Raw genomic sequence first — 14,216 nt, forward strand, 5'->3', positions numbered from 1 at the left:
ATTATGTTCACTTAAGACTTATTTTTACATGATCACATCAAATCTGCTTAGTGAATATAAAGAATCGCCAAAGCCACCTGCTTCCGAATTAAGGAGCCAGTCAATAGTCACGTTTTTTCCTCAATTATACAACAGCTCTAAAAAGATTATTTCCTTATTGATGCACAGAATCGTTACATCAATTAATTTAATAAAGAAAAATGGAAGCCTATTTCAGAAACAGTTTGTATTTGTTTATTGTAAAAGTAAACACTTTATTAAAAAAAAAAAATAATGAATTTGCGGCAGTTAAGAAGTGCTGAGTATTCTATTAGCACATTCGGTCACGTTGCAAGAACCCAGAGCCATAAATAGTCTGCATACATGGAGGTACCTGTAGCTTTCAGCAAAGAATACAGAAATTATCTAGCAGTAGCTGTGGTTTGAGAATTCCTAAGCTGAAGCTAGACATGTTTTGTAAAGCTTCATATAAAGACCTCAGTCACCAAGCAAGAAAACAGAGTACTTTTGGTATATGATAATGTTATGATCCATAGCAACTTTACAAAAAGCAGAGAATAAATCAAAACCAGCAACAAGCTTACACCACTGCGCTGCAGCTGTATCTCATGAAAGACTTAAACCCAGTGCTATTCCTAGCCCCCTATCTCAGTACAGCCATGGATATTTTTCCAGCTTGACTGGATTTTCCCCCTCCCTAATTGCTAGTTTTACCTAAAGCAAACGTAGCTTGAGAATCAACCTTAAAAGCTGCATAGAGACTGCATAGTAATTATATGCAGGGAGACGTGACATTTTGTATCAAAAGCAGATACCAGAAATGCTACTACAGATACCCCTTCCAGCAGAGGAAACAAAACAACTGCCGCTGCTGGTACCCGGCCAATCAATAACACCGCACAAACGCATCACATCTCCGCTTCGCTCCTGCGTCCTCTGCGGACGACTATTTGGACACTCTAACGCATTCTAACGCATTTGGACACTCTACGCATTTCGCCAAGCGTAATCAGCAGGTCATCTCCAAGTCTAGAAGAAGGGGCAGGTGAAGCAGCGGGGCGGTGGGGGAAGAGGCAGCAGACGCGCCGTTTGGGTGCAATGGAGATTTATACGCTGAGCAGCCGCTTCCTGCGGCGGCAACAGCAGCAGCATCAGCATCCCCATCCCCATCCCACCTGGCTGGCGGCGGGCAGGGGGACCCGCCTCGCTGAGACAGCGCTGCCAGGAACCTGCCCCCTCAACCCGCATCGGCCCCGCACCGCCCCATCCCATGCGGCGGCTGGAGACCCACCTCACCCTACCCCCAGAGACCCGCAACCCTCCCTCCCCGCAACGGCCCCTCACCGCAGGCAGCTCGTTTGTTTTTCGTGGTGTTTTCTGTGTGGTTTTTTTTTTTTCCACGCACACCCCCCACCCGCCCGCCGCCTGTTTCCAAGGCAGAGACAACCGCCCCCTTCTCCTCTTCTCTCCTCCCCGCCGCCCCGGGCTAAACAAGCTGGTTCCAGCGTCTGCGCCCCAGCCTCGCCGCCCCCCTCCTCCCCTCCCCGCAGCGTCTGCGCCCCTCCGCAGCGCCCGCCTCCCCCTCACCGCCCGCGCCCCGCCGAGAAGCGTTAACGGCTGCGCCCCCCCGCCTCCCCACGGACCGTTACCAGCGGCGCCCCCCGTGCGCCCCCCGCCGCGGCGCTCACCCGAGGACAGATAAGAAAGGGCGGCAAGAGGGAGCGGGAAAGAAGGGGCCGCTGCAGACGCTCCCCTGACGATGCCGCCTCCGCCGCCGGCCTCCGCCCCGCCTCCCGCCGCTCCCTCCTCCCCACAGCCACCCTGACAGGGTGCGGCTTCCCGAGCCCGCAGGCCAACAACGGCGCCGCCCATTGGAGGGCGCGCGCGCTCGGCGACTAAGCGGCTCTCCCATTGGCCGGCGGGACGCGCGCGAAGCGGGGGGAGAGCGGGGAGTGGGTCTCCCCGGGCCGGGCCGCGCTCCGGCGGTCGGGAGGGTCCGGGGGGCGCCGGGGGACTCGCGAACGACCCAAAAGAGGCTCCCCCGCCGCGGGGAAGGGGTTTCTGTGGAGCTGGATCCCTTCAGAAAGCAGCAGCGCGCCGTCTGGGCAGCTTATCTTGTGAGATAGGGGCAGCAATCGAGTAATTGGCAAGGACGCGTCACGATAAAGGTTGTTCCGCACGCAGCGGTGACGGTGTCTGGGAGCTGGAAGCCCCAGGCAGGTCGAGATGGATGCAGAAGCGCAGATATCCAGTGAGGGGAGTCGGAATTGAGAGCCGCGTTGGTGGGGGTTAGACACATCTGTCAAAACTGAAGGTATTTAAGCCGGTTAAATAATTCCAGTGTGATGAGAAGTTGTATCCTGGGCTCGGGAAGCGTGCAGGTACACTGTATAGCTTGTACATAGCAGGCCTGGTTAGATCTTCATAAATCATCCCTGTAGATCTTCTAGATCTTTTGTGCATGGCTAGTGTAATCCCACAGTCTGTTAGTCACTGCAAATAAAGCACCCACCGTAAAGTTAACTTGTTCTGGTAGCTGTTTTTGTTTTCTGTAAATTTTTACTATCATTTCCGTATCACTTTAACACTGCTGCTTTGCACTTCTTTTTGGAAACTGTTGTATAGTATAGTATAGTATAGTCCCTGCCTGAAATCAAATGAAGAGTTGGGGGTCTGGGAACACGCTTTCAGAAACACTAAACTCTTCTCCATTACGCGTACCCCACCCCCAAGTTATCCACACGCTCAGAAGCAGACTCCTGCTAGCAGAACCTGATGGGTGCTTCAGGAGCTGTAAACATCTCTCCCTTGGGATATGGGAGGAATCTAGCCTGTTCCAAGCACCTCCATTGAGGAAACACACTCCACTTACCTAGTTCATGCTTTCTGGCAAATAATCTTCATTTGTTCACTGTTCAGAATGGAAAAGCAGGCCGTACAGATATACGAAAAACTGTATGTGGACTCAACCACCGCAAATAGTGGTTCAGTTGTCAAGTGATGACACAGAACGATTATGGCACATCTGACATGAAGACACTGCTGGACATAGATCTGCCTAATCAAAAACATCCCACAATAGGACACATGTTAGTGTAATTCCTAATAACTGGCAAATCATGTCTTAACTTTTCTTTGGAAGAACTGTTGCTATAAGCCCGAAACATTAAAGTCACTTCCCCTGTCTAGTATTGAACCTGGTTAAACCCAGTGGATGTGTTTACACACCAGATAACCCACTTTTGTCCTGGTTCAAAGTCTCCTCAATGCAATCCGCAGGTGCTCAGCACCTGCAAGGTCCAGCCACGTGCCTCATGCATTGTCTTCCCCTTGGCCTGCAGATGACTGTCTGTCAAAACTCTCCTTCACCTTGGCACACTATTTACCTCTGTTTTCTTTCATTACCATAGCATCCAACACACAAAGCACTCTATTCTTCTTGTCTGGTGAAGTACATGGGAGAATGGATCCATGTTAAAACTAACTAAGTAAAAAAATACTGGTTTAAAATGAATGTTTTTCCTATGCAGCTCAGCGCATGGCTGTAAGACAAGCAGAGCCAAGAGGGGGATGTTGAGGATGGCAGCAGTGCCCAGGGCCTGGGGGGGGAGCAGGGTCATTTCTTCCACTAGCAGTGCAGACTTAAAGTATTTGTGTTAACTACCAGGTGCAATGTCACAAGCAGCTTAAGCAGATCAAATGATGTGTTCTATCATCGCACCTGTTTGATCCATGGGGTAAATGCTGCAGGAAAGTGCTGTTCCTTTTCTCCTCTCTTCTGCTGTCCTAACCTGTGACCTGCCTAAGGTTACCGGTTCCTGCTGTCCCCTTCCCCGCCCTCCACCTGTATCATATCCCATAATCATGAAGCCAGAGAAGATATTGTTTCACCTGGCTAATCCAAAGGAAAAATAGCAGGTGAGGGAGGGGGTGAGGCCAGTTTTCTGCTGAATCAGCCGACTCAACTAACTCGCTTTGCAGCCCAAGACTGCGAAAGCTGATGCATGACACTTAATCTTGCCAGTTCAGTTTTTGGCATGACCAGGTTCCTGAGCTGCCTCCCAGCCAGCTGCAGGAAGGGCATTGCTGGTGTGAAGGCAAAGGTAGGATTACACAAGTGGAAACATAAGGGAGGGCACATACATACCAACATAGTATGCAGTGCTGCAGAAACACGGCACCAAAGACAATCTAAAAAAACTGCTTAAGACATGGAGAACTTGTCCGTGACAACTCTTACCAGCTGGGTTACAGCTGCAACAGAAGATACAATACGAACCACGTGGTACTTTTCAGCCTATGGTACTTGACTCCTTCAAGATCTTCGAGCTATTTGTGAGGGGTCTGGGAAAATGACTGAGACAAGCTTGTTGCCAGTAAGGCTTGCACTTGCTGTATGCACACCTGCACGTGGACTGGAGAATGGTTACTGGTCCTTCAAAAAACAGAAAAATACTACCACATATTTACAGATAGCACAAGTTTGGTGGTACACACATTCCACTTGCTGACTCATCCGCACTAAGTTGTCTCCCTTAGCAGGCTCAAGCATCAGCAGCACTCAACATGCAGCAGACTCAATGTGCATCATAATGTCTCAAATAAAAGAGTCAATACGAATGTATCAATTTACAAATTACTTTAGTTTGGCTTTACTAGGGATCAGGAAAATAAGACTGTACAATTATCTTTATGCAACTGACCTCTTTACCTGGCATTAGCAATCCTTGATGATCAGACTATTTACAGCTACCTGTGAGAAGCACAGTACTAGGTTGATGTCACAAATCTGCTTTGTATGGGGTGCCCTCCTTCCACATAAGCAGTTCCAGGTCAGTTTTCTTACCTGTAAACTCACAATGATCGTATCAAAACAGATCTTTCCCTCCTGGCCTGCCAGAACTGTTCTATCCTGACAATCTGTTGACTGGGCAGGACTTGCTTCCCTCACGTCATCATTCCTTTTCACCTCATGCAGATGTTTTACTCCATTTCTCAGGCAAAGTTCTGGTTCCTCTAAATAAAGCAATGCCAGTATGTGAATTCTCTGCTAGTTTTCCCATGGGCCTTCAAAACAGGATTCTTAGCATTGAAACATCCTTGTCAGGTGCCAGCAGAGTCAAAGCCAGTTCCTGATCGGTCACACCAGACCCAGAGCGGCAGGAGGGAACACGTGGATAAACACAAATTATCTATACAAAATACCCCAAGAGCAGCCCTAGAAGTGCCGTGTATCTCACTGACAGCCGGGACTCTGCTGGTGCTGGTACAAGCGAGTTTACGCACATGTAGCATTACTACTGAAAAGCCTGTGAGGTATTTTTCTTTGAAATTAGTGAACTTAAATGCCTTTTTAAAAATGATGTAATGGGTTCTCTTAACTTCAGCTGTGTATAGCAGCATTAATAAAATCTAATGGCTTCCATGTAGTATTGCTGAAGTCAGTCAATGTAGGTAAGGTTATGCCAAAAGTACTATTAGAAATTTTATTTTTGTCCCAGCTGCAATTCCAGAGATCTCATCCTGCAAACAGTTATTGTTACTGTCATAGCTGTGCAAACCAGCTTCAGGAGAGTTATGTGCCAGTAACATTATATTAAAAATGATTCAATATCTCTAAGATTACATGACAATTAGGGCCACATCATGAACCCAACTAGCTCGATTTCACACTTCTCTGCTAAATAGATGCTGTGAGGGAGCAGATACAGGTGAGGGATAGTAATGACCATCCTGTAATTAAGAGGCAGGAATGGAAGACCTGAAGGAATAGATTTTGGGGCTGGCTGTGCTACAAGACTTATTATGTACCCTAAGCCCACCGAACTGAATCACTTTGGTTTATCCCATTTTAAAGCGAGCTCAAATGCTATCTACTCTGAAAGTTTTAGTAGCATTTGTCATTTCGTATTTTTGTACCTTGAGTATTTATAGTAAAAGAACTATGAGCCCTCCTATTTAAGAGGCTGTACTCATGGTCATCTCAAGAACTCCCTTTGCTAGAAAAAAAACCTCCTTGACTTCAAGGAGTTCACTGTTTAGTAAGAGAGAAACTATGGCAACATCATGTGCTAGGTGAAGTATTTAATGTTCAGAATAACTCTCTAATGCTTCATGATGGAGATAATTTAGGTGGTGCTCAGATGGCCATTATGTAAATTCTACCTCACAGTTTATCTTAAGAATAATTTAAACACAGGAATATAAAACTCAATTAATTTCATTGTCATCTAGGTTAAAAGACATTCAGATGAGTAATTTTGCTAAATAACATTGCTACTTAGATGAAAAAGATAAGCCAAAAATGTCTGAAGTTTCAAAGACCTGGCCCATGAAGTTATCAAATGAAGTTAAGCTTCAATTTCCAGCTTCTATCCAAAGTCACTTTAGATTGATTTCTTCTCAAATGACTTCTGTGCATGAGCTCAGCAACTGGATTCCTGGCAGTGGGAACCCTGCACAGAACAGCCTACCAGCAGATGTCCCCAGATTCAAAATAATCATGTTAATGCATCAGAAATCTTAGTGTCCTTTTGAACTTTCTGAAGCATGAGGCACCAGAGGCCATGAATACTCTCACTGCGTATTTACATTCTTCTAGAAACTGGAGTTCTGAACTAGGGAATACTTGACAAGCTGCAGACACAAAGCACATTTATTGTCATAGAAAAATTGTCTGGATATCCGTTTACTTTTTATGACACGCTACTTATTGATTAACAGTCCCTTGTTGAAACTTTTATTTTCAAAACCATTCTAATTTTTTTTCCCTAGAAGAGCGATAACGCCCCCAAACATCACCTGTAACACTTTTTCTTGGAAGTTTAGATACACGAGGCAAGACTTTTTCCAAACTAGTATCAATTATTTTGACTTGGACATTACCAAACTCTCAAATTGCATTTTTTTGGCCTACCAAACACTGCTTTTATGCTTTCCCACAAACTATTTTAAAGCTAAGGAGCTTCCAGTAGGTCGTAGATGCAAGAGGCTGATTTGTGATGAAGGAAAGAGGAGTCAGGTTAGTAAGAGATATAGGAGACAGACTATGAGCCATGCGCTCTAGCTGTGCCTTTCCTCCCTACGAACAACTTAACTTCATCTAATTCTGCATTAAAAAGACTAGAATAGTGTGTAGGAGAAAGATGACTCAGAAGACAGAGCTTCAGTGATTGCAGATTCATCTGGAACCCTTCTACCTGTTTCTGGAGGGACAAGGGGATTACCTAGTACATCCTTATCTATATCTCCTACTTTGAATTCTGGAGATGTCAGAAATGTAAGCCTACTAGAGGTTGTAAGCCTACCGTGCTTGTGCCAACCCTCAGCTGTAAACCTACCAGGTCACAGTGATATTTCTGAGCAGCAGGGCTGCCAGGTGTTGGGAAATGGGAAGGTCCTCTTTTCCCAAGCAAGCTCCTGAAGAACACCTTTGGAGACCTGCTCAAACATTTCCGTTCCTCTGGGACGCTCTTTTGATTTTGGTCATACTTTTGTGTCCATAGATAAACTGAGTGCTTCAGTCCTCAACCCTGCACCTGAGAAACTCTGAAATGAAAAATGGATAATTTCCACCCCCAGCGACACTGATGACCAGAATCCCAAATTTCTTTTAGTATTGCTTACATGAAGGTTTGCTTCCTAAGGGGGCTGAAAACAAACTCTTCTTACTTCACAGTTAGAAGAATCAAGCACTATTTAACACAACCACAAACAAAAGCATTAAAACACACACCCCCATGACGTTAAAGACGACTGCACAAGATCAGGCGAACTGGCCTTGAAAGTTTATCCACTTCAGAAATATATACATTTATATAAAAAAGGAAATTAACACAAAAACTTACATATTTGCAAATACTCTACTACACAGGTAAAGACAGTGTGATGTTTTATATGTATTGGATTACAGAAGTATTTTTATGGTTTAAAAATCTTAAGAGTATATGGTTGCAAAAAAAATTACAACATCTAAATAGGGCCACAATGATAGCATACTGTAAGTATGACTGTCGAAACACAATGAAGTCAATTATTCCCAGACAGAGAAGAATTTACTCTGTAAACAGTATGTGTAAATACTGCAAGATCCTAGAACTTGCTCTGATATACATATCTCTATATGCCAAAAATATCTTTTAAAATGGCTGAGCTCTTTACAGAGTGGATCATATCAGGGCAGTGAACCACAGGGATATTCATTTAAAATAAAAGGAACTGGAATCTTAAAAATATCCAATATTCAACAGAATCTGAAATTAAGTACTGCATATTCTTTACACACATAAAACCTATTACAGTGGGAACAGAGATCAGAAGACTGATACTGTGTCTGTGTCTTGCAAAAGACAAAGGCGGAGTTTCTTGCCTCGATTCCTATGCATGGTCCTAATACCACCATATTTTTAATTAAGGAGAATCCCCTAGGGATTAAATCCTGGTCTACTGTTTTCATAAATAGAAAATTCTTACTCTATAGTGGTTTTGTTTATGTTTTTTGAAGTTGTGACCATCTAACTGTAACAAGATTAAAACAGACGTATAAACTTTGAAAAGGTGACAGAAAAAATGAAGTTTATGGATACGGATTCAGATTGACAGAAACTACATACCCTCTCCTGTTTCAGGAGTGACGGGATTTTTTAAAAAATATTATTACAAGTTTGTAAACATTTTTAGGTATATAAGACCATTATAACAGTACTTTTGAATCAAAGTTACTTAACAGGTCATTAAAACAAATTTATCTTTTTTATTAAAACTTAGGAATAGGGTAATTTTGACATAAATATCAAGCCCTTGGTTTTAGGATACCTGTCCCCAAAATATCAGGAAACAAATCTTACAAGCACCCTGCTAATGCCCATCACCAATAGTCTGATAGTGCTGACAGTACATTAAAAACAGATTTTTTTTTTTTTTTTTTTTGCACGAAACTACAAACTGAGTAGTGATTTTAATAATGGAAAGATTCATGGTGATCTACAAGAAGTAGACCAGGGCAGTATGTTTTGCCTTAGAGCCGGACTGACAACTTGATCCTAAAAGACCGACCATAGAGATCTATGGTGTGATAGCATCACACTCATGGTTTCGTTTTTCTGTTGTTTCGTTTTAAAGAACCTTTGATGATGGCAATGTGAGAGAAAACTGCTACTCAGAATTTGGGGGATTTAGAAGATTCCTTCCCTCCCCTCCCCTTTGATCTCAAGTAGTCCTTTCTCTTTCTAGTAAAAACACTCGTGGCATCTACCCTTCCAGTTCAGAACTAAGGAATGGGGCTCCCAATAATTATTCCACACCTACCTGAAGTGCACATCATTAAGTGACACAGGGGATGCCACAACTGTATCAGTTGGATAGTACCCTGATATTGATTACTGCAGACACTGTAATCAGAAGATACATTTGCAGATGAGGTGGCTTAAAAAAAAACCACACTTCCTGATTATCTTTACCTACAGTAAACCAAATTATTTGCACAGAAGTCTTCATTATTTACACGTCAACTATACAAGTAATACAAAAACTCTCAGTTGAGCACCAGTGCTGACTTAAGGAGCAATACCTTCAAGTCAGAGTATTAGTATTCCCTGTCACAAGTAAATTCTGATATACGTTCAGAAGTTACCCCTTCTGTATTGGTTGTATTCAGACCGCTTCTTCCATATTCCAAGGAGATTAGTAATAGCAGCAGTTTTATAAAAGGTGTAGGTGTCATGGACAGCTTTCACAGCGTAATCAGTTCAGATCTTTTTTTTTTAAAAAAAAAAAGACCATAAAATCCACTGATCTGGACTGTAAGGTTTTACCAAGAGTTCCTTAGAATGAGTCTATATCCAACTCACACGAGAATAAATGGTTGAAATAGACTCAGTTTCTGTGTGCAAACAACGGGATGTCCAACAGTGGCAGGAGCCCACATTTAATTCAAGGGCAGTAGAGAAACCATTTGTCTTAAGCGTCAGTGAATTCTGTCAGTCATGTCACCTTGGTTTAGAGTAACCATAAGGATACCGAAGAATCAGGCTGTCATGACTGGGTAAGACGTGAGTGCTGTAGTATTCAACCAAACTTCCCATGTTCAAAAACATGATGTCTGAATCCAGGTAAAACTTGCAATCCTGTTGTAGAACAAAAACATATATAATCATTGACAGTAATTTTTCCAACTCAATGTTTAAAACAAAACAAAACAAAAAAAACCCCAACAAACATCATCATCAGAACTAAGAATTTCTCTCAAAGAAGATACTGCTTTGCCAACTAGTCAATTAAACAAATAAGTTCAAATTAAACTTGGGAATTTAATATTCCTTCCTTTAGGATTTGACTGGAGCTGAAATTTGGATGTGGACATTTACAGCTAGTTCATCCCTTGCACAATACAGTGACTAGAAAGCCCAGATCTGAGTACTCCAACTCTCATCTTAGACCAGATATTTGTAAATCAGCTTATTTTTACTTTTAGGAATGAAAAATTGTTTAGACTTTAACTTGTTAGTTCCAATATATACCTATACACATATATATACATGAAATTCATATATATATACACATGCCCATATATATGCACGCACACACAGTGCAGCTACTAACCTTTTCAAAGATTCTGTAGTTTCTCACTTTTTCTGCTGGTTCATCCCATACAACCAATACCTTGAAGAAGAAAAATACAACATATTCAGTCTATGTTAATAAGCTCTTCTAAATCAATATATTATTGAGGAATCACTGAAGTTCTGATAGCGATTGTCTCAGATTTTCTTGCTTTAAGGAAAGAGCACATCTAAATTTTTCAGTACTTTATCTCTAAATCAAAAAGGGTTTGGGGAGATAGCTTCAGCAATCGCAAGTTACCTTTCCAGGCTTAGTAGATGAGTTCCTAATACAGTACAATCCGTTTTGTGGTTGTCCCCGAGGGCTACTAGCTTTAAATGTCCTAAAAAAATACAGTAATTACGCATGTTAGCATTTTCTGAATCAGGTAAGTAAAATGCTTAGATTCTTAACATTCTTATTACAAATCTCTGTGTCCGTTCTAATAATTCATAGTACATCATAGCTGAAAGAATTTCACTGTTCTAGCATCTGAACCAGCAACACAGCTCAGAAGATCTGGCTTTCTGTCCCATCCAGCACCCTGGCAGAACAACCTTCTCCAGATGGAGTGAAATCACTTTGCAAGTAGTATGCATTTTCAATTGATACATGAGCACTCAACTAACTCCCCTAAAAAGTCATTTCCACATTAAAGGAATTTAAATACTTTTATTATGTTTTTAAACACAAATTGTACCTATAAAAATGAGCTTTGGAGTACTATTCAGTGAAGGTTTTTGTAGGACTTCTAAACAACTATTTTAAAGTAACAGTTTACCTTTCAACTTCGAAGGATTCAGAGGTATTAAGAAATATTGAAGCCGGCAGCCCGACCTGTAAAAAATACAAAGAAAATAAATCACTGTGTAAGTCAATGACGACTAATAATGTCAGGAACTTGTTATGTAAATAAGCTACAGCCACTAATATCTGAAGTTATTAATGGTGATTTGAACTTTATGCTGCTTCTTCCTTTATATCCATTATTAATATCCAGAATTTATCAAGGCATTTCTTAAAGCTCAAAAAAAATTAAACTAACATAAAATTTAAAAAAAAACCTCACAACCCACACAGAGCTGTGTTTTCAGAAAGATATTTTTTTCCTGCAATATGCATTTGAAACGTTCCCAAAACTATACATAATCAACAAAAAAATACTCTCTGAGAACGCATCATCTGCTTGATCTTACTTTTTCATAGTCATCATCAGAATCATCATCAGGTTGGTTTGGCTTGGAGGGTAGTGCGGGTTTTTCAAATGAGAAGCTTCTAAAACTCTGTCCATCTGGTGGTGATCTCCTGGCAGAAACAGAACAGAAACTGAAGGGCATCTCCTCAGGAAAACAAAACAAATACAGACAAAATGCGGAAGGGATAATAAAACTAGAACTAAAGAGCAAGTTTCAGTTTTTTAGCCCCTGAATCACATGTTAGTTTAGGTTGGAACGGGACCTCTAGAGATCGTTTAGTCCAAGCTCCTGCAAAAACCAGGTCCAACTAGACCAGGCAGCTCAGGTAGCTGTGTCCAGTCAAGTTTTGAGTATCTGCAAGGATGGGGATTCCACAGCCTCTCCACAGCAACTTGTTCTGCTGTTACACCATCCACACAGTGAAATGTTTTGCCTAATATCTAGCTGTAATTTCCCAGGTTGTGACTTCTGCCTGTTGCCTCTTATCTGATCACTGCAGACCTCTGAGATCTTGCTCTGCCCTTCTCCATACCCACCCTGTAAGTAGTAGTAGACAGCCATGATCTCCCATTAGCTTTCCTAAAGGTTGAACGAATCCAGTTCTCTCAGCCTCTTCTCACATATCATGTGCTACAGCAGCCCAAACATCTTGGTGCCTTTCCACTGGACTCACTCCAGTGCATCGCCGTCTTTCTTGTGCTGTCTTTAAAGAGTTTTTTACTTGTTCTTCAGAGCTGCTAAATGATCCAACGGACAAAAATATTTTCATCTGACTCATCACCATAACTAGTTCCACATCCCTTACTAAAGCTGATGTTAATATAAAATGAAACATATTTCCTATCTCCACAGAAGCCTAAAATAGTTTTTGCAGTTCATTTAGGTTCTGACATAAAGACTCCTCATTCACTGCAATCAAAGTCTTTAAGACAGACCTGAAAACAAATGAACTACAAAATTTTGCCGTCGCTTTTTTTAAAAGTTTAGTTTATCTACTATTTCTTTCTGAACTATTTCAGAAGCTAAACTTATTGCAAAATTTTCCAATAACAAATACAGAGGCAAAAAACCACAACCCTGCAAGGAAGAGACACATGGTGCAGGGAAGAGAAACAAGCGTCAATACAATATTGAGAAATATATCGGTCAATGAGCTAACTAACAGACAAAGGAAAAACTTAATAGTGCATTGTATTTTCATACTTACTGTAACTGGGGACCTGAAGACTTCTCTGATCTAGGCTTGATTGCAGGGGGCTGGTGGCTTGGCACAGGTGGCTTCGGAAGCACTGGTGGCACAAACAGCCCAGGTTTACCATGTTCTCTTGGCATTTTGGGCTCTACTGGTTTGTCAGTAAACTGTGACGGCTTGGGTTTACTGCTTGGTAGTGGAGGAGGAGTTCGCGGTGAAAGGTTTAAGGTTTTCAGCTTCTCACATCCTTCTGGGGTAGGAAGAACTTGAGCTAGAGGCAGAGGCTCTGGAGGCAATGAGGCAGAATCTTTGACACACACAGGCTTTTTGAAAGGAGGCAGAGGGGGTACAGGGGGCAGCTGTTCACTTAGTCTCCGGCTTGAAGATTGAACCTTTAGGTTAGGTTCAGCTCGGCACTGTAACTGGGGTTCTCTCACGTTTAAGTCATCCTCTAGTTTGATATTGGGTAAGCTTCTCTTAGGAGGCGGTGGTGGTACTGGCACAGTAGATTTACCAGCAAAGGAATGTGCCCTTGATTCTGAGTAGGCAGCTTTTCTGACATGAGGAACTGGTGGAGGTGGGTAGGCTGGGGGCAGGACCATATCTACAGAAAGAAAACATCAAAAAACATGACACACTGAGGGGAAATAGAGCATGTCGAAAAATGAGACTCTTCAAATTTATTTTCTATGTGATTTCAGATATTTTACTGGCATCTGGTCTGACAGTACCCAAAACACTGGATAAGCATTTTAACTGTCAGCACAATTTTCACCACAGTTTTCCCTTTGCTATAAATAAAAAAAGTCTGCATTAAAAGCATGACCCCTTCTCCAGACTGCTAACCAGATAAAGGTCGTTCCATGGCTGGAGGCCTGCATGAAAACATGCCCATAAAGGTATGTAACACTTTCTGTGAATTGCTGCTGGTATTACTAGGAAATTTTGACCCTAAATACCTCTCAAGAATAGATACCTGTGCATTACTCCAGTTATTTTACCATCTGCAATGCTTAAGATATGACCAAGCCAAAATAATAATCTGGCATTCTATAGGAATATTGCCTTCATTGGTGGCCTTTCATGGGCCCTTTTGTGAAGGGAAAGAAAGAAATCACATACCATCTTTCACTATGTCGGAAGTATCTGGCTGCAAGTAAGACTCATCCTCTTCCTCCTGGTCATAATCTGCAGATAAAAATCAATGTGTCAGACTCTGATAAGTACTC

The 14,216-nt window shown here is 42.2% G+C and overlaps 2 protein-coding genes across 14 annotated transcripts in view; both read right to left on the reverse strand.

Moving 5' to 3' along the window:
- ADD1 (adducin 1) overlaps window positions 1-1,788 on the reverse strand; it is a 62,297-nt gene extending 60,509 nt beyond the window's left edge. For all 9 annotated transcript variants that reach the window (XM_065633523.1, XM_065633524.1, XM_065633522.1 and 6 more), the window contains exon 1: window positions 1,689-1,788. The gene's annotated coding sequence lies outside the window, so the exon portion shown is untranslated. The remainder of the gene's footprint in view (window positions 1-1,688) is intronic.
- A 6,143-nt stretch (window positions 1,789-7,931) lies between these two features.
- Window positions 7,932-14,216, reverse strand: part of SH3BP2 (SH3 domain binding protein 2) — a 41,125-nt gene continuing 34,840 nt past the window's right edge. For 4 of the 5 annotated variants that reach the window (XM_065633915.1, XM_065633912.1, XM_065633913.1 and 1 more), the window contains 7 exons: window positions 14,110-14,175; window positions 13,003-13,591; window positions 11,796-11,904; window positions 11,381-11,436; window positions 10,861-10,942; window positions 10,600-10,659; window positions 7,932-10,124 (listed from right to left, as the gene is read on the reverse strand). In XM_065633915.1, the coding sequence (XP_065489987.1) occupies window positions 9,987-10,124; window positions 10,600-10,659; window positions 10,861-10,942; window positions 11,381-11,436; window positions 11,796-11,904; window positions 13,003-13,591; window positions 14,110-14,175 (1,100 nt within the window). In that variant the 3' untranslated portion in view covers window positions 7,932-9,986. The remainder of the gene's footprint in view (window positions 10,125-10,599; window positions 10,660-10,860; window positions 10,943-11,380; window positions 11,437-11,795; window positions 11,905-13,002; window positions 13,592-14,109; window positions 14,176-14,216) is intronic. The other variant, XM_065633911.1, reaches the window with a different exon arrangement.

This window comes from Caloenas nicobarica, chromosome 4, assembly GCF_036013445.1.
Source record: "Caloenas nicobarica isolate bCalNic1 chromosome 4, bCalNic1.hap1, whole genome shotgun sequence".
NCBI classification, from domain to species: Eukaryota; Metazoa; Chordata; class Aves; order Columbiformes; family Columbidae; genus Caloenas; species Caloenas nicobarica.